The sequence below is a fragment of the Chiloscyllium plagiosum genome, unplaced genomic scaffold (assembly GCF_037043375.1).
Source record: "Chiloscyllium plagiosum isolate Xiang-an unplaced genomic scaffold, Cpla_swu_hap1 HiC_scaffold_6, whole genome shotgun sequence".
Lineage (NCBI taxonomy): Eukaryota > Metazoa > Chordata > Chondrichthyes > Orectolobiformes > Hemiscylliidae > Chiloscyllium > Chiloscyllium plagiosum.
The window spans coordinates 16,504,948-16,525,951 of record NW_028270144.1 but is presented as its reverse complement, the minus strand read 5'-3'; the positions used below and the strand labels follow the sequence as shown (position 1 = coordinate 16,525,951).

General features: G+C 44.3%; 1 protein-coding gene across 1 annotated transcript in view; it reads right to left on the bottom strand.

Moving 5' to 3' along the window:
* The window catches only part of LOC122550473 (uncharacterized), a 278,599-nt gene that overhangs the window by 16,348 nt on the left and 241,247 nt on the right, over positions 1 to 21,004 (bottom strand). The window contains exons 44-49 of the mRNA XM_043691239.2: positions 19,676 to 19,748; positions 14,423 to 14,494; positions 14,155 to 14,283; positions 13,699 to 13,797; positions 9,661 to 9,873; positions 7,604 to 7,781 (exon numbers count right to left, since the gene is read on the bottom strand). Of these exons, the coding sequence (XP_043547174.2) occupies positions 7,604 to 7,781; positions 9,661 to 9,873; positions 13,699 to 13,797; positions 14,155 to 14,283; positions 14,423 to 14,494; positions 19,676 to 19,748 (764 nt within the window). The remainder of the gene's footprint in view (positions 1 to 7,603; positions 7,782 to 9,660; positions 9,874 to 13,698; positions 13,798 to 14,154; positions 14,284 to 14,422; positions 14,495 to 19,675; positions 19,749 to 21,004) is intronic.

Here is a 21,004-nt window from a genome sequence, read left to right as displayed (position 1 = left end):
AGTGTGAATGCCATGGGGATAGTGAGATAGTCATTGGGATAGTGAGATAGCCATGGGGATAGTGAGATAGCCATGGGCATAGTGAGATAGCCATGGGCATAGTGAGATAGGCACAGGGATAGTGAGATATCCACGGGGAAAGTGAGATAGTCATTGGGATAATGAGATAGCCATGAGAATAGTGATATAGCCATTGGGATAGAGATATAGCCATGGGGATAGTGAGATTGTCATTGGGATGGTGAGATAGTCATTGGGATAGAGATATAGCCATGGGGGATAGTGAGATAGCCATGGGTATAGTGAGATAGCCATGGGGATACTGAGACAGCCATGTGAATAGTGAGATAGTGAGATAGTTATTGAGATAGTTATTGGGATAATTAGATAGCCATGGGGATAGTGAGATAGTCATGTGAATAGTGAGATAGCCATGGGTATAGTGAGATAGTTATTGGGATAGTGAGATAGCCATGGGGATAGTGAGATAGTCATGTGAATAGTGAGATAGCCATGGGTATAGTGAGATAGTTATTGGGATAGTGAGATAGCCATGGGGATAGCGAGCTGTCATTGGGATAGTGAGATAGTTATTGGGATAATGAGATAGTGATTGGGATAATGAGATAGCCATGGGGATAGTGAGATAGCCATGGGTATAGTGATATAGCCATAGGGATAGCGAGATAGCCATAGGGATAGTGAGATAGCCATGGGGATAGTGAGATCGTCATTGGGATAGTGAGATAGCCATTAGGATCGTGAGATAGCCATGGGATGGTGATGCATTCATTCGGTTAGTGAGATAGCCTTTGGGTTAGTAAGATAGTCATTGGGATAGTGAGATAGCCATGGGGATAGTGAGATAGTCATTGGGATAGGGAGATAGCCATGGGGATAGCGAGATAGCCATGGGGATAGTGAGATAGCCATTGGGGTAGTGAGATAGTCATGGGGATAGTGTCGATAGCCATGGGGATAGTGAGATAGACATTGGCATAGTGAGATAGTCATGGGGATAGTGAGATAGCCATGGGGATAGTGAGATAGTCATTGGGATAGTGAGACAGCCATGGGGATAGGGAGATAGGCATAGTGATAGTGAGATATCCACGGGGAAAGTGAGATAGTCAGTCGGATAATAAGATAGCCATGGGGATAGTGAGATAGCCATGGGAATAGTGAGATAGCCATAGGGATAGTGAGATATGCATTGGGATAGTGAGATAGTCATTGAGATAGTGTAATAGCCATTGGGATAGTGAGATAGCCATGGGGACAGTGAGATAGTATTTGGGATAATGCGATAGCCATGGGAATAGTGAGATAGTCATTGTGATAGAGATATAGCCATGGGGATAGTGAGATAGTTATGTGAATAGTGAGATAGCCATGGGAATAGTGAGATAGTCATTGGGATAGTGAGATAGTCATGGGGATAGTGAGATAGCCATTGGGGTAGGGAGATAGTCATGGGGATAGTGTGATAGCCATGAGGATAGTGAGATAGACATTGGGAAAGTGAGATATCCATGGGGATAGTGAGATAGCCATAGGGATAGTGAGATAGTCATTGGGATAGTGAGATAGCCATGGGTATAGTCAGATAGTCATTGGGATAGAGATATAGCCATGGGGATAGTGAGATCGCCATGGGGATAGTGAGATAGTTATGTGAATAGTGACATAGCCATGGGGATAGTGAGATAGTGATTGGGATAGTGAGATAGTCATGGGGATAGTGAGATAGACAGTGGGAAAGTGAGAGAGCCATGGGGATAGTGAGATAGCCATCTGGATAGTGAGATAGTCATTGGGATAGTGAGATAGCCATGGGGATATTGAGATAGTCATTGGGATAGCGAGATATCAATGGGGATAGTAAGATAGCCATGGGAATAGTGAGATAGTCATTGGGATAGCGAGATAGTCATGGGGTTAGTGAGAGAGTCATTAGGATAGTGAGATAATCATGGGGATAGTGAGATAGCCATGGGGATAGTGAGATAGTCATAGGGAAAGTGAGATAGTCATAGGGAAAGTGAGATAGTCATTGGGATGGTAGGAGAGTCATTGGGATACTGAGATATCAATGGGCATAGTGGGAATAGTGAGATAGCCAAGGGGACAATGAGATAGTCATTGGGATAGTGAGATAGCTAACAGGATAGTGAGAGAGCCATGGAGATAGTGAGATAGTCATTGGGATAATAAGATAGTCTTTGGGGTAGTGTGATAGCCAGGGGGATAGTGAGATAGTCATAGGGAAAGTGAGATAGTCATTGGGATGGTAGGATAGTCATTGGGATAGTGAGATATCAATGGGCATAGTGGGGATAGTGAGATAGCCATGGGGACAATGAGATAGTCATTGGGATAGTGAGATAGCTAACAGGATAGTGAGATAGTCATTTGGATAGTGAGATAGTCATTGGGATAGTGGGATAGCCATGGGGATAGTGAGCTAGTCATTGGGATAGTGAGATATCCACGGGGAAAGCGAGATAGTCATTCGGATAGAAAGATAGCCATGGGGTTAGTGAGATAGTCTTGGGAATAGTGAGATAGAGCTGAAAATGTGTTGCTGGAAAAGCGCAGCAGGTCAGGCAGCATCCAGGGAACAGGAGAATCGACGTTTCGGGCATAAGCCCTGCTTCAGGCTTATGCCCGATACGTCAATTCTTCTGTTCCCTGGATGCTGCCTGACCTGCTGCGCTTTTCCAGCAACATATTTTCAGCTGTGATCTCCAGCATCTGCAGACCTCACTTTCTCCTCAAAGAATAGTGAGATAGCCATAGGGATAGTGAGGTTTGCATTGGGATAGTGAGATAGTCATTGGGATAGTGTAATAGCCATTGGGATAGTGAGATAGCCATGGGGATAGTGAGATATCCATAGGTATAGTGCGATAGCCATGGGGATAGTGAGATAGTCATGTGAATAGTGTGATAGCCATGGGGATAGTGAGATAGTCATTGGGATAGTGAGATAGCCATGGGGATAGTAAGATAGCCATGGGCATAGTGAGATAGCCATGGGCATAGTGAGATAGGCACAGGGCTAGTGAGATATCCACGGGGAAAGTGAGATTGTCATTGGGATAATGAGATAGCCATGAGAATAGTGATATAGCCATTGGGATAGAGATATAGCCATGGGGATACTGAGATTGTCATTGGGATGGTGAGATAGTCATTGGGATAGAGATATAGCCATGGGGGATAGTGAGATAGCCATGGGTATAGTGAGATAGCCATGGGGATACTGAGATAGCCATGTGAATAGTGAGATAGTGAGATAGTTATTGAGATAGTTATTGGGATAATTAGATAGCCATGGGGATAGTGAGATAGTCATGTGAATAGTGAGATAGCCATGGGTATAGTGAGATAGTTATTGGGATAGTGAGATAGCCATGGGGATAGTGAGCTGTCATTGGGATAGTGAGATAGTTATTGGGATAATGAGATAGTGATTGGGATAATGAGATAGCCATGCGGATAGTGAGATATTCATTGGGATAGTGAGATAGCTATGGGTATACTGAGATTGTCATTGGGATAGTGAGATAGCCATGGGGATAGAGATATCGCCATAAGGATAGTGAGATAGTCATTGGGATAGTGAGATAGTCATTGGGATAGCGAGATATCAGTGGGGATAGTAAGATAGCCATGGGAATAGTGAGATAGTCATTGGGATAGCGAGATAGTCATGGGGTTAGTGAGAGAGTCATTAGGATAGTGAGATAATCATGGGGATAGTGAGATAGCCATGGGGATAGTGAGATAGTCATAGGGAAAGTGAGATAGTCATAGGGAAAGTGAGATAGTCATAGGGAAAGTGAGATAGTCATTGGGATAGTAGGATAGTCATTGGGATACTGAGATGTCAATGGGCATAGTGGGGATAGTGAGATAGCCAAGGGGACAATGAGATAGTCATTGAGATAGTGAGATAGCTAACAGGATAGTGAGAGAGCCATGGGGATAGTGAGATAGTCATTGGGATAATAAGATAGTCTTTGGGGCAGTGTGATAGCCAGGGGGATAGTGAGATAGTCATAGGGAAAGTGAGATAGTCATTGGGATGGTAGGATAGTCATTGGGATAGTGAGATATCAATGGGCATAGTGGGGATAGTGAGATAGCCATGGGGACAATGAGATAGTCATTGGGATAGTGAGATAGCTAACAGGATAGTGAGATAGTCATTTGGATAGTGAGATAGTCATTGGGATAGTGGGATAGCCATGGGGATAGTGAGCTAGTCATTGGGATATTGAGATAGTCATTGGGGTAATGAGATAGCCATGGGGATAGTGAGATAGTCATTGGGATAGAGATACAGCCATGGGGATAGTGAGATAGCCATGGGGATAGTGAGATAGTCATGGGGATAGTGTGATAGCCATGGGGATAGTGAGATAGACATTGGGATAGTGCGATAGCCATGGGGATAGTGAGATAGTCATTGGGATAGTGAGGCAGCCATGGGGATTGTGAGATAGGCATAGGGATAGTGAGATATCCACGGGGAAAGTGAGATAGTCATTCGGATAGTAAGATAGCCATGGGAATAGTGAGATAGCCATAGGGATAGTGAGATATGCATTGGGATAGTGAGATAGCCATGGGGATAGTGAGATATCCATAGGTATAGTGAGATACCCATGGGATTAGTGAGATATCCATAGGTATAGTGAGATAGCCATGGGGATAGTGAGATAGTCATTGGGATAGTGCGATAGCCATGGGGATAGTGAGATAGTCATTGGGATAGTGAGATAGTCATTGGGATAATGAGATAGCCATGGGGATAGTGAGCTAGTCATTGGGATAGAGATATAGCCATGGGGATAGTGTGATAGCCATGGAGATAGTGACAGAGTCATGTGAATAGTGAGATAGCCATGGGGATAGTGAGTAGTCATTGGGATCATGTGATAGTCATGAGGATAGTGAGATAGTCATTGGGATAGTGAGATAGCCATGGGGATAGTGAGATAGCCATGGGGATAGTGAGAAAGCCATGGGTATAGTGAGATAGTCATTGGGATAGTGAGATAGCCATGGGAATAGTGAGATAGACATTGGGATAGTGAGATCGCCATGAGGATCATGAGGTAATCATTGGGATAGTGAGATAGTCATTGGGATAGCGAGATATCCATTGGGATAGCGAGATAGCCATGGGGATAGTGAGATAGCCATTGGGGTAGTGGGATAGTCATGGGGATAGTGTGATAGCCATGGGGATAGTGAGATAGACATTGCGATAGTGCGATAGCCATGGGGATAGTGAAATAGTCATTGGGATAGTGAGACAGCCATGGGGATTGTGAGATAGGCATAGGGATAGTGAGATATCCACGGGGAAAGTGAGATAGACATTGAGATAGTGAGATAGCCATTGGGATAGTGAGATAGCCATGGGGACAGTGAGATAGTCATTGTGCTAGTGAGACAGCCATGGAGATAGTGAGATAGCCATGGCATAGTGAGATAGGCATAGGGATAGTGAGATATCCACGGGGAAAGTGAGTTAGTCATTGGGATTGTGAGATAGCCATGGGGATAGTGAGATAGCTATAAGGATATTGAGATATTCATTGGGATAGTGAGATATTCATTGGGATAGTGTAATAGCCTTTGGGATAGTGAGATAGCCATGGGGATAGTGAGATAACCATAGGTATAGTGAGATCGCCATGGGGATAGTGAGATAGTCATTAGGATAGTGAGATAGCCATGGGGATAGTGAGATAGTCATTGGGATAGAGATATAGCCATGGGGATAGTGAGATAGCCATGGGTATAGTGAGATAGTCATTGGGATAGTGATATAGTCATGGGGATAGTCAGATAGCCATGGGGATAGTGAGCTAGTCATGTGAATAGTGAGATAGCCATGGGGATAGTGAGATAGTCATTGGGATAGTGAGATAGTCATTGGGATAATGGGATAGCCATGGGGATAGTGAGATAGTCATTGGGATAGAGATATAGCCATGGGGATAGTGAGATAGCCATGGGTATAGTGAGATAGTCATTGGGATAGTGATATAGTCATGGGGATAGTGAGATAGCCATGGGGATAGTGAGCTAGTCATGTGAATAGTGAGATAGCCATGGGGATAGTGAGATAGTTATTGGGGTAGTGAGATAGTCATGGGGATAGTGAGGCAGTCATGGGGATAGTGAGAAAGCCATGGCTATAGTGAGATAGTCCTTGGGATAGTGACATAGTCATGGGGGCAGTGAGATAGCCATGGGGATAGTGAAATAGTCATTGGGATAGTGAGATAGTCATTGGGATAATGAAATAGCCATGGGGATAGTGAGATATTCATTGGGATAGTGAGATGGCTATGGGTATACTGAGATTATCATTGGGATAGTGAGATAGCCATGGGGATAGAGATATAGCCATAGGGATAGTCAGATAACCATAGGGATAGTGAGATAGTCAATGGGATAGTGAGATAGCCATGGGAATAGTGAGATAGTCATTGGGATAATGAGATAGTCATTGGGGTAGTGTGATAGCCAGGGGATAGTGAGATAGTCATGGGGATAGTGAGATAGCCATGGGGATATTGAGCGAGTCATTGGGACAGGGAGATAGTCGTGGGGATAGAGAGATAGTTATTAGGACAGTGAGATAGCCATGGAGATAGTGAGATAGTTATTGGATTAGTGAGTTAGACGTTGTGATAGTCATTTTCCATATCTGGAAGGGTATATGAATAGGAATGGTTCAGAGGGATATGGGCCAAATGCTGGAAAATGGGACTAGATTAATTTAGGATATCTGTTCGGCATGGATGAGTTGGACCAAAGGGTTGTTTCTGTGTTGTATATTTCTATGACTCTAAGACCAGTGACATTCCTGGTTACTGTGATCTTTATTGTTCTAGTTCAAGAATTCAGTATTTTCCTATCTCATGTACTATTCTCATTGTTCCAATCAATTGCATGTTTAACGCTGAATTCAGGAGCTTGCTATATAGGTCAGAGGAGTCACATCTCACCTGAAGCCTACTTCTGTGATCCAGGCTTATTTCCTCTCAATGTATTCCCATTTGTGGACTTGAAGGGGCTGAAAATACAGTTGAGTTAATGATTCTTTTCGGAGGGAATGGGATTCTGAATGCTGACCTCACATGGGGTTTCAGATTGCACGTACATCACAGATAGAGAGGAGGAACGCCAAGATGTTTTGTTATTTGAAGAATAACAAAATAAGGTGATGAGACCTATTTAAGATAATTGCTAAAAGAGCCAGAGGGGAGATGAGTAGAATTTTGTTTTTATTACACTGGGTTGTGGGGATCTGGAACATGTTCCTGAAAGGGCAGAGGAAGCAGATTCAATCATAATTTCCAAAAGGGATATTAATGTAAGCAGAGACATTTGTAGGGTTATGGGAAAGGGCAGGCGAGAATATAATTCTTTCAAGGAGTCAGTACAAACAACAGCAGACTAAATGGTTTCCCTACATGCTAGAAGATTAATTAATTCAGACCTTATGGTCTCTTTGATATTCTGCCTTTATTGACATGTATACAGTTGTACAGTAGCACAATACCTACAGTCTCACCTGCTGATAAATGGCTCAATCGTCTGACCAACCACAGGAGCCATACTCATTGGCATTGGTTCTGGCGTAGCCAGCCAATAGGAATAGTCATTTCTTGATGCGAAATTGCAGACGTTGTTGATGTTACAGAAAAGAAATGGCATCGTGCTGAATCTTCGTAAGCAACTGCCTGCTGTGCCTGTATTGGGAAAGGACAGGGTTAGTCCAGGGGCACCGGGGTACTGGCATGGCCTTGCCTCTGGTGATACAGCCAGGATCAAACTAATGGAACGTCGCCCCATGTCAGTGAACTGACTGACCACTAGCAACAACCATCATACCCCAAATTGTTCCCAATTGCTACTGGAATCACATGAGTCTGGAGGCAGAGCTGAACTGATCCAGCAGAAGATGTGGATAGCTATCTGTCTCCCAACACGATTCCTGATCTGTGCTCCATCTCTGGAGCTTCCTGTTTGTGGAGTGATTCTGTCATTGTTCACCTACTGGGATGGTGCCTGGATACTCACTGGTGCTGTCTCTATGGGCATTGGCTTAAAATTAGTGCCAAGGATCTGACAGTGGCAGTTCACTGGAAATGTCCCCATCTGAAATTAGGCATTGTACCCCCTATTTATATAAATCCAGTGTTTAATATAAATTCAAAACCCCATTGTATTGATTTCAGTATATCTCATTCCTGAGGCTAGTCTAGCCAATGACTTTTACATTGTTTTTAGAAGCTACCTCTCGTGTTTAAACTTCTCCTCCTGGATACATATAGTATACTCATTCTCCCTCATTCTCAACTGTCTTGTTCTCCTCATGACTGCCTCACCTCTCCCCTTCTCCAGACTCTCCTACCCTCTCCCTTGTTGGATCAGTCTTAGAACTGTCTTGATTTTCATTTCTGTCAGAGCTAGCCAGTTGCACCTTGAACCACAGCTGATTGAGGGGACAACTCTAAGGGTTAAGGCTTGAATGCATTATCACTTTCTAATTCCCATGACTATCATTCCTGGGAATTGCAGCTGTATCTTACCAGAAATTGGCAAAGTAATTTTTGGCAAATCCATGGAGGACAAATTCATGAGCCCTGGTAAGTTTTCTCATGCTATCTTCTCAATCTTGTTTCATTAACTGTGTACCACACTCCACAGCATCCTGCTCATCTTATTTGACCAGTTGCCGTAGGCTGCAGTACTGACCTTCTGGGATTCCTGGCCAACTTTAAAGATCAGCTGAGCCCCTGGTTAAGTCATGGTGATCCACAGCTGCCCTGCATAGTTTGCCCTATTTGCGCTGGACATGTCATACAGAGGATACCCACTTTGCCAACGGAGCCCTGCATGATAGGTGGTGCATGCAGTTGCTGTCCATGGAATGTACCAATGAGAGAGATGTCAGGCGGAACCCCAATCCCAACCCCTCCCCCCATTCAGCCCATCGAGCCTCCCAGTGAGGCGTGTACTGCCTCAAGATTACTCCCTGATTCGATGCATTATCTCGGCTTCTGCTCCCACTCACTGACACGGTTTGGACCATGTGATCAGAAGGAGCTCTGAGAACGCTCCAGCCCGATCTGCCCGGAATAGTAGCCCAGGGAGTGTTCTCAAGTGAGGAAGCATCCCATTGGCAGCTCCTTGCAATAAGATGGTTTACATCGAGATGTGGAGTAGAGAGGGGGGGGGGGGGGGGGGGAGAGAGAGAGAGAGAGAGAGAGAGAGAAACAGGAAGGTGGAGAGGGGGACAGATATATAAGAGATGAGGGTGAATCAGCACAAGGGTAAAGAGGTAGAAAGGTGCAGTAATAAATGAAGGAAGAAATGGCACTGAGAGGGAAAAAGAAGTCAATCAGTTGGTTGTGTCTTTGCTCTTGTGTGTGGGACCTTCCATCGCCAGTGGAAACGGTTCAAGGATTTCCTGAAACCCTCGTTGAAGAAGATAAGCTTTCAACTCACCAAATGGGAGGAGGGTGCACTGTACCCCAATGGTGATGGTCCATGCTTCGGTAAGATGCCGCTGTCTTTGAAGCAGGGAACCTAATGGAAAGCAGACCCAGCCTTTCAGTCACTCACCCAAGTCTTGACCATGAGCCCTTTCATTGCCCTGGACATAGAGCAGCGAGAAGCCATCGTAGATTTTCGATGTCCCTTGGGGACAGCTGGGAATCTCTGTGGTTTGACTGTGTCGGGTCACAAGGAAGCCATGAGCTATCGACGCGGGGCCAGGATATCCCCGAGGGCCAGGAGCTCCTTCAGGGCCAGCAGGTCCTGGATAACCCCTCGGACCTTAAAGAACAGAGGCAGAAATGAGGCAACAATTACATTTCACAACATACGTGTGTTAGAACAGCACCATGAACTCAATTCAACATCACTGGGATGGTCATATGAGCGCTTTCAATATGATACTGAGATATGCAAGGAACTAATGAGATCGATGATAGTCAAGAGGGTAGCTTTTAAAGGAAGACAGTGAGTCAGAGTGGCTCAGATGAAGAATTCCAGAGCTTCGGGCCCTGGTGGCAGAACCACGTCTGTCAGTGGGAATGGAGCAATGGAAATCAGTGATGCACAAGGGACCAGAAATGCTGGGATGAAGGGCGTCACAGTGCAGACCGGGATGTTGGGATGAAGGGGGTGACAGTGCAGACCGGAATGCTGGAATGAAGGGCGTCACAGTGCAGACCGGGATGCTGGGATGAAGGAGGTCACAGTGCAGACCGGGATGTTGGGATGAAGGGCGTCCCAGTGCAGACCGGGATGTTGGGATGAAGGGCGTCACAGTGCAGACCGGGATTTTGGGATGAAGGGGGTCACAGTGCAGACCGGGATTTTGGGATGTATGGCGTCACAGTGCAGACTGGAATGCTGGGATGAAGGGGGTCACAGTGCAGACCGGGATGCTGGGATGAAGGGGGTCACAGTGCAGACCGGGATGTTGGGATGAAGGGCGTCACAGTGCAGACGGGGATTTTGGGATGAAGGGCGTCACAGTGCAGACCGGGATGCTGGGATTAAGGGGGTCACAGTGCAGACCGGGATGTTGGGATGAAGGGCGTCACAGTGCAGACCGGGATGCTGGGATGAAGGGGGTCACAGTGCAGACCAGGATGCTGGGATGAAGGGGGTGACAGTGTCAACCGGGATGTTGGGATGATGGAGGTGACAGTGCAGAACGTGAAGTTGGGATGAAGGGCGTCACAGTGCAGACTGGGATTTTGGGATGAAGGGGGTCACAGTGCAGACTGGAATGCTGGGATGAAGGTGGTGACAGTGCAGACCGGGATATTGGGATGATGGAGGTGACAGTGCAGAACGTGAAGTTGGGATGAAGGGGGTCACAGTGCAGACCGGGATTTTGGGATGAAGGGGGTCACAGTGCAGACCGGGATTTTGGGATGAAGGGCGTCACAGTGCAGACTGGAATGCTGGGATGAAGGTGGTGACAGTGCAGACCAGGATATTGGGATGATGAAGGTGATGGTGCAGACCGGGATGTTGGGATGAAGGAGGCCACAGCAATATAGAAGGATGGGCCATGTTGGGATATTAACACAAGTGTGAGAAATCTAAAACCAAAGACTAATGTAATTCTGCAAACACAGGAATGAGGAATGAATGGGAATTGAAAGGAGCTCGAGTTTATTGGGGGGTGGGGGCGGATGCTTAATGGGAGCCCAGTCTGGAGGCTGTCGGAACAGTTGAATGTGCATGGAGAAGATGAGCTAATGTTGGGTGGTGTTGAGTTTGTCAGAGAGACAGGAATAAATGGCCTTAGTGGTAGAATGGATCAAAGCTCATGTTCCAGTGACAGAGGTGGCTGGGTTAAAGTTTACTTTAGCTTTGGACCACTTCAAGTTGGGCAAGGGGTGGAGTTGCTGGCAAGAGAATGAAAATTGAAGCACTGACAGAAGACAATAATTTTCATCTTCCCAATATTTAATTGAGTGAATTATCGCACATCCAGTTCTGGATAAAATCAATCTCTGAATCAGTGTGATTTAAAATAAGAACACACAGTTATATTTTTGAAGAAAGTGGGCTAATGGCAATATCAATAGACGAGTAACCCAGAGGTCCTGGCCCATGTGCTGATGGTACAGATTCAATTCCTACCCTGGCAGCGTGACATTTATATTCAGTTAATAAGTCTGGAATTGAAAGTGAATCTTAATATTGGGTGAAAATATGAATTATCAGCAATTGCTGTAAAATTTCATTTGGTTCACCAATTCTTTCATTCATGGATGCAGACATCACTGGTTAGACCAGTATTTATTGCCCAAGGGCAGTTAAGAGTCAACCAATTTGCTGTGGGTCTGGAGTCACATGTAGGCCAGGCCAGGTAAAGATAGCAGATTTCCTTCCCTAAAGGGCATGATGGGCTTTTCCTAACAATTAACAATGATTTGATGGCACTTATTTCCAGATTACTATTGAATTCAAATTCCACCATCAGCCACGACAGGATTCGAACCCAGGTCCACAGAACATCACCTCAATCTCCAGATTGACAGTCTAATGATAACACCACTAGGCCATTGCCTCCCCACAGGGTCCAATAGTCCCATAGGACTAATGTTCTATCAGGAAGGAAATCTGCCTTCCCTACCTGGTTTGAGCGACATGTGGCTCCAGGCCCACAGCGACATGGCGTTAACTGCTGTCTGAGATGGTCAGGCAAACTACTGAGCTCAAGGGAATTTTGGGATAGGCAACAGTTGCTGGCCTGTCAGCAGCATCCACATCCCAACGAAGAATAGAGAAAGGAAACGAGAACATAGCACTACCAGTATTGGACAACATTGGACAGCATTGGATACTGGGGAGTTTTAAAAACCTTATGTTATTTGTTGCTGAGAATGGGGTGCCTTTTTCACCAGAAATTTCATTTCATTCAGGACTAATCTCCATCAAGAGTCCTACCTGTCAAAGCAAAGCAAAACTTCTGATCCCATTATTCTTAACAGCAGAATAAATGAATGATCCATTCTGATTGACTCTGGCATGAGCAGAAGAGTAAACTACCCCTACAGACTGTCCTTAGATTAGGGCTATCCTACTGTGACAAGGTAAACTTCACAGCTTTAAACCTACTGAAAGAAGCAGCAATACCTCTCTCTCGACCAAACTGTTTATTGAGATGAAAGCGACAAGGAGAAACTGTTACAAAAGAATTTAAAGTTACATGTGAATTAACCACCTCTGAGGAGAAACAACAGAAACAAGCTGTTTCCTGGGGGAGGGAAGGTAACAACTGCTTGAGAACTTGTTGTCTCATGACAATTGGGCAATTAAGTCTGCCTGCAGAATGAATGTTCTGAAGTAAAAGGGTTAATTGCAGGTTTTTAAACAGAGAGCTAACTCTGAATGTAACAAGGAACAGGGGAGCTACTTCTGATAAGAAGGCAAGCTACAGACTTGAGGACTCCAGAATTGTTATCAATGTTGGAGATGAAAGAATCTATTAAAATATCAATAATGTCACACTGCAGACTTGAAAGAGAGAAAATTGAGTATGAATCCAACACGAGAACAGGTCAGCAGCAGAACTTCAAAGAATAATACTGCACAGGGATAAAACCTTGGACACTTCCAGAGACAGACACTGTTGGTGAAATCCTGGCCAGATTCCATCCGTAAATTGGGTAATAGCCAAGTTAGGAGAAAGTGAGGACTGCAGATGCTGGAGGTCAGAGCTGAAAATGTGTTGCTGGAAAAACGCAGCAGGTTAGGCAGCATCCAAGGAGCAGGAGAATCGACGTTTCGGGCATGAGCCCTTCTTCAGGAAGGGCTAATAGCCAAGTTAGGTTGTCAGGCTTAACTTGCTTAATTAAGGGGTCTTATTTTGGTTGCTACATGCAATAAAGTTGAAATTATTGTTTCAGTACTTGATTGTCTGTGAGATTTCTGATTTAAAGGTAACCAGTGGTGATTTATCCTCAACGTGACACTCAATCTTGATCTGCAGTTCCGGTCATTCATTTAAAAACCATAGTGTGCAAGAGCCTGAACTGAGACCAGAGTCATGCTGACTGTACAAAGGAAGGTGTCCAGTTTCATTTCTGGACAATCCCCTATGAACCGATATACCAACTGGCCACCACTTACCTGCTGGACCAGATGGGCCAATTTCTCCTTTCAGTCCAGGCCTTCCCTCAAATCCAGGAGACCCTGGTTCACCAGGAGTACCGATTAGACCTGTCTGACCTGCAATGGGTAACAGTTAGAAATAATAATTGATATTCTCGTAATTTGGGAGTGATCCTTGACCAAGTGAGATATACAGAAGGGCAGAATGCTCAGACAGTTTTGCACTTCGAGGAACTTCCGCAGACAGGGAAGGGTAAGGCCAGTGATTGGCTTGAACATTCCCATTTGCTAATGGGGATATTCTCTGACTTGGGCCCGGGAAGGGAATCTCATCCATTGGGAGCACACTTGCATTCGAATTCAACCCCATGTTGTCCACAGCCCAGCTGGTGAACTGAGTGGGAGGGTTCCCACTCAAAGGGCAAACGATTCTTTTCAGATTTCCTTATCCCATGATGAGGAATATTTTCTTACCCTTGTCTCCTTTAATGCCTGGAAACCCAGGGTATCCCTTCGGTCCGTCTTCTCCCGGACGGCCAGGAAATCCAGCATCTCCCTTCACAATCTGCAGGGGTCCTTGTGGTCCGACAGGACCAGGTGGACCTGTTAACAAAGCATTACATGGTCAGCAAAAGACCTGACCTGAGACAGTCTGAGGCAGATTCGACACCTAAATTTAGAACACGTCACAATTCTCTGCCTGGTGACTGAGAATCAAATGGAAACAGAGCAAGATATTTACCTGGTTGCCCAGGCGCACCTCTATCACCCTGTGGCCCTGGAAATCCGGGAGATCCTGGAAGACCTTTGATTCCTAGAAGGATATTTGTGGAAATTATGTTACAAGGAACGTGTTTCAAATAAGAAATTACCCAAGAATTTTGAAAGAAATCAAACACACAGAAAGGATTCCACGGATGTAAACGGTTTACAATGCACTTCGCTATATCAGTCCAATAATAAGCAGAGAATCTCCTCACAATCTCACACCATTACCACTGGTATTCCCCAAGCGTCTACTTTTGGCCTGTTCCTTTTCCCCCGGTATATGTCCAGCCCCTCACTTGGAAAACCAAAGTCATTGTCTTTTGGTTCCCACCACAATTCTTCATCCACAATTTCTGACTGTGAGCTAATCATCCGTTACTGATCTAAAATGAGAGGTGGCTGACGTTAACTGGGTGTAACAGCCCGCCTTGACCTATACTCCGATCCTACATTGGAACAGTGAATAGAGAATAGAAACTAAAACCGATCCTGATGTCAGAGAAGGAAGATGGGAATCATGGATTTTCACAGATTACCAATCAGGACAATTGGAATCTAGGAAGGAATGGACAAGAAAAGACAAGATGCCATCTAGTTCAGTCTCCACCATTCTGATCGTCGCATGATACAACTGCAGTGCGATTACGAAGGATGCATCTACCTGAAAGGGACTGGGGAGGAAGAGAGGCAGTGAGGGAGAAAGCAAGGAACGACAGGCTAGTTAACTTAAAATTAGTTGTAGGGAAGATGTCACAAATGTCATAAAGATTTTATACCTCAACGTGACACTTCGAAACATTCAAGGCAATTGGCTAGAGTCACATATTTGTGTGAAAGAGAAATCACGCTGAACAATTCTTTGAAGAAAGAACATAGGCTGCAGGATCTGGTGGATTTACTGCATTTAGATTTTCGGAAGGCATCTGATTAGGTGTCATATCAAAGTTTAATGTTGAAAGTAATAGTTGATGATGTAGGAGGTAATATATTAGCAAGGATAGAAGACTGGCTAGCTGACAGTAAGCAGAGGGTAGGAATAAATGGATAATTTTCTGGTTGGCAAGATGCAATGTCACAAGGATCAGTCCTGGGGTCACAATTTCTAAACATTTGTATGAATGACTTGGGTGAAGAGTACCACAGGTATGGTTGCCAAATTTGCCCAGTGACATAAAGATTGATCAGAAAGTAAACTTTAAAGCAGAGGTGATACACAGATATTGATATGAATGTGCAGGAAATTGATGATGCCACTTTTGGAATACTGCATTCAATTCTAGTCTCCCTGCTATCGGAAAGATGTTGTGAAACTCGAAAGTATTCAGAAAAGATTTACAAGGATTTTGTTGGGAGTTGGATGGTATGAGCTATAGGGAGAGGCTGAATTGGCTGGGGCAGTTTTCCTTAGAGTGTCAGAGGCAGAGGGGTGAGCTTATAGAGGTTTATAAAATCATGAAGGGCATAGATAGGGTGAAGAACCAAGGTAGGGGAATCTAAAATTAGAGGGCTTGGGTTTAAGATGAGGGGGGAAAGACTTAGAATGGACCTAAGGGGCAATGTTTTCATGCAGTCAATGTTGTGTGTATCAAGTGAGCTGCCAGATGAGGTGGTGGAGGCTGGTACAATAACATTTAAAAGACATCTGGATGGGTATATGAATAGAGGGTTTAGAGGGATATAGGCCAAATGCTGGCAAATGGGATTAGATTCATGCAGGATATCTGGTCAGCATGGACAAGTTGGACTGAAGCGTCCATTTCCGTGCTGCACAGCTCTATGACTCTGTGACTAAGTGAGTGGACAAGTATCTGGCAAATGGACTATAATATGGGGAAATGCAAAATTATCTATATTAGCATGATGAATTAAAAAGAAGCATATTATTTAAATGGTGAGACAGTGCAGTACACTGAGATGCAGAGGGTTCATAGTTTGGAATGCAAGTACAGCAAGTAATTGGGAAAGTTAATTGAAATTACTGTTTATTACGAGGCAAGTTGAATACAGAAAAAGGGAAGTATTGCTACAGTTATATAGGGCATTGGTGAGACTGCATCTAGTTTACTGTGCACAGAAAAATCTAAATGCATTGGAAGAGAAAATTTAGTAAACTATTACTTGGAAAAGTGTGGGTTATCCTATGAGGAAAGGTTGGCAAGGTATACATATATCTGCTGGAATTTAGAAGGGTAAGAGGGGTTTTAATTGGAACAATAGGAGTCGTGACAGGGTGGATGTGGAAATGATGTTTCACTCGTGGGAGAATATGGAAAGAAGAATAACATGTTGCCCATTGAAGATAGAGATGAGGATAACTTTCTTTCACAGAGGGTTAAGAGTCTTTTGGAACGCTTTTCCTTAAAAGGTGGTGGATGCAGAATCTTAGAATATATTTAAGGTAGCAGTAGGAAAGGTTCGTGATAAGTAATGGGATGAAAGGTTATCAGGAGTAGGTTAGACTGTGGAGTAGTCAGAATAGCCATGCTCTTATTAAGCAATGGAGCAGGCTTGAAGACTGAGGGGCATATCCTGCTCCTAATTAGTATGTTCTTATGCTCAAGGTGGTGGATGCAGAATCTTAAATATATTTAAGTTAGCGGTAGAAAGGTTCGTGATAAGTAATGGGATGAAAGGTTATCAGGAGTAGTTGAAAATGTGTTGCTGGAAAAGTGCAGCAGGTCAGGCAGCATCTCGACGTTTCGGGCATGAGCCCTTCTTCAGGAATGAGGAAAGTGTGTCCAGCAGGCTAAGATAAAAGGTAGGGAGGAGGGACTTGGGGGAGGGGCGCTGGAAATGTGATAGGTGGAAGGAGGTTAAGGTGAGGGTGATAGGCTGGAGTGGGGGTGGGGGCGGAGAGGTCAGGAAGAAGATTGCAGGTTAGGAAGGTGGTGCTGAGTTTGAGGGTTGGGACTGAGACAAGGTGGAGGGAAAGGAAATGAGGAAACTGGAGAAATCTGAGTTCATCCCTTGTGGTTGGAGGGTTCCTAGGCGGAAGATGAGGCGCTCTTTCTCCAGCCGTCGTATTGCTATGGTCTGGCGATGGAGGAGTCCAAGGACCTGCATGTCCTTGGTGGAGTGGGAGGGAGAGTTAAAGTGTTGACCCACGGGGTGGTTGGGTTGGTTGGTCCGGGTGTCCCAGAGGTGTTCTGTGAAACGTTCCGCAAGTAGGCGGCCTGTCTCCCCAATATAGAGGAGGCCACATCGGGTGCAGCGGATGCAGTAAATGATGTGTGTGGAGGTGCAGGTACATTTGTGGCGGATATGGAAGGATTGTGGAGGTGCAGGAGTAGTTATCAGGAGGACTTATTAGTGGGTCCATTAGTCTATACCAGAGTCAGACAAGATGCATGTTTGGAGAGTGTTAGCTGAGTAAAATTAAGTTCAATACTCAATTAAATCAATCAGACAATACTACTTTCATAACTATGCCAAATGAAAATTGTCTCATTTCAATGTCAAATTGCATTCTTCATGCACACTCCACATTAATAATATTCAATATGCCAGTTTGCTTTCAAGTATTAAAAACTGTGCTATTATGCTTGTGGGTGCACAAATCAAAATGAATTAATGAGTGTTTCCTTCAAAACACTTTGAAATATTGGATTCATTTATCAGTGATGTGTTGTAACACAGCAGCTGTGGGAGTTCAGGGAAGGAAGTTCAGAGTTGTGGGAGATCAACCAGTTCCTATGCAGACTATATGATCTTCCTGCAAGATTCTGCAGAGAATCTTCTACGGCAGTGTCTCAAACAATCAGGAATAATGAGATATAAGACGCATTAGAAAGAGTAAAATCATTAGTGCCAAGAATTTGATGCAATGAGGGTTATGGGTAGGATATTAAGGTGTTAGAGAGGCTACAGAAGAGACGTGTCAACATAATACCAGTGATGAGGGACTTCAATTAAATAGAAAGTGTTTGATGAATGGTTATGATGTAAAAAAAATGGCAGGGTCTCTATCAGCTATTTTTGCTCCTATTTCTCTGGGGCTTGGTTCAATGGCTGGGATTTGATGTTATGGGGTGGAAGGTCAGAGGTCAATCCTGTAGGACCTACTGATGATCACACCATAATTCAGAATGTGGTGATTCCATGAATAATGTACTGGCAGTCAGGCATGCAGCCAATGAAACCAATACTGGCCATTCAGAACTTCAAACCCGGTGAACCTCAATTCTAGAGCTGAGAGGGGAATGACAGTCTGTGCTCTTTGCATATAGTACCTCAAACTGGAAGCACAAACTCTGGATAAGCATTCAAAAACTGCTAATATTGAGGATAGCATTGGCCATGGTTCAGAGGACACTGCAATTGCCTCTGATTCTGAAGGTTATGAATACAGGGTAAAAACAAGGACTGCAGATGCTGTAAACCAGAGTCTGGATTAGAGTGGTGCTGGAAAAGCACAGCATGTCAGGCAGCATCCGAGGAGCAGGAAAATCGACGTTTCGGGCAAAAGCCCTTCATCAGGAATAGGAATACAGGACCGGTTCCAGAGATATGAGAACAAAAAATCCAGCTGACAATCCCACTCAACTGAGGGAGCACTGCACTGTGGAATGGGTCAATACTGAGGGAACACTGCAAAGTCAGGGGCACAGTATGGAGGTAGTGCTGCATTGTTAGAGGATCGGTACTGAGGGAGTGCTGCAATATTAAAGCATCAGTGCCGAGGGATTGTTGTATTGATGGAAGGGCAGTACTGAGGCAGCCCTGCACTGTCAATGGGTCAGTACTGATGGAGTGCTACACTTTTGCACTGAGAGAGCATTGTACTGTCACAGGATCAGCACTGAATATATGGTGTACTATGGCAGGGTCAGCACAGAGGGAGCACAGGAGAGTCAGGAATGCTATCATGTAGCTGAGACATTAAACCAAGGTCTCAATTGATGCCATGAAAACTGATTATCTGGTTAGAATCTCATTGTTTATGGCAGCTTCTTGTGTGCGAATTACCTGATGTGCTTCTTTTACAACTATTAATATACTTCAAAGAGAGTGCTTCTGTTAAGTCATCTGGGTACACTCGAAAGGTAAAAGGTGCTATAGAAATGTAAGTTCTTTCCTATTTATATTCCTCCTAGCCCCATATTTACAAGGTCAATGGTGTACAGGTTAACCTGTTTTACTCATAGAATCCAACTCTACGCGTTGTAACCACATACACTTTAATGACAATAGATTAGTGCTTCCATATTTCAATGAGATATTAACAAACCAATAAAGCCTGGAACTCCATGAGATCCTGATTCACCCTTCTGTCCTGGAACACCTCGGTAACCAGCAACACCCTGTGGGGAAAGAGAATCCAGCTTTAAACATTTAGAATAAAACTAATCAACACCTGCTTTACTGTGTTTAATCGTAAGTCACTACTTTGGTCAACATCTTTAGTTTTAAATTCCTATATTGTAGAATTTTCAGCTCCTTGATCTTGTCCCTCCAGTAAAATATATCCTGACTGATCCACTCCATCTATGGGTATCACACTTATTAGAGTTTAAGTTGTACTCATTGAGGAAAGTGGGGAGAATTCCATCAAATTCCATTCCATTCCTTGTGCCTTGGAGACAGTGAACTGGCTTTGAGGAGTCAGGAGGCAAGTTCCCAGCTGCAGAGGTTCCAGCCTCTGACCCGTTCCTGTAGACACTATAGTTATACGGCTGGCCATGCTCAGTTTCTGGTCAATGGTAATTACCACATTTGGGGTATTCAGCCATCAGAGTGCAATTAAAAACAAGGGGAGATAGTTAGGCTCACTCTCGTTGGAGAGTGGCATCTGTGTGGCACAAATGTCATTTGCCTCTTATCAGGCTGCATGTTATCTAGATCTTGCTAAAGCTGCACTCAGACTGCTGCTGTATTTGCAGAGTTGAGAATGCTGCTGAACATTGTACGATCATCAGCAAATATCCTCACTTCTGACTTTGTGATAGAGGAAAGGCCACAGATGAAGAAGATGCAGATGGTTAGACCTAGATCACTACACTGCAGAACTCTTGCAGCAATGTTCTGTTGCAAGAAATCACTATATAATAAATTTGTGAATAAGTAAGTTATTGAATATTGTATATTCTTGAATATTAAGGCTGTAATGAGGTCAGGAACTGAGTGGCCCTGGTAGAATCCAAACTGTGCATCAGTGAGCAGATTATTGCTGAGTAAGTGACACTTGATAGCACTGTAAAACAAATTCTCAAATCACTTTGCTAATGCTCGAGAGGAGGTTGACGATTTGGTAATTGGCTGGATTGGATTTCTCCTGCGTTTTGTGAATAGGACATAGCTGGCCAGGTGTCTGCACTGTCAGCTAGATGCCATCTGCATCTACCTGACAATGTGGAACATTTGGAATGTGGCTATAGAGTTCACAGCAATTGATTACATTAATGGATAAAATCACATTCAGTTTACAACACAGAAACAAGTCATTCCACCCAACTGGTCCATCCTGATGTTTCTGCTCCACACAGGTTTCCTCCCATTCGCCTTCACCCTATCTTATTAGCATATTCTTCGACTTCCTTAATTAGTTTATCCACCTTCC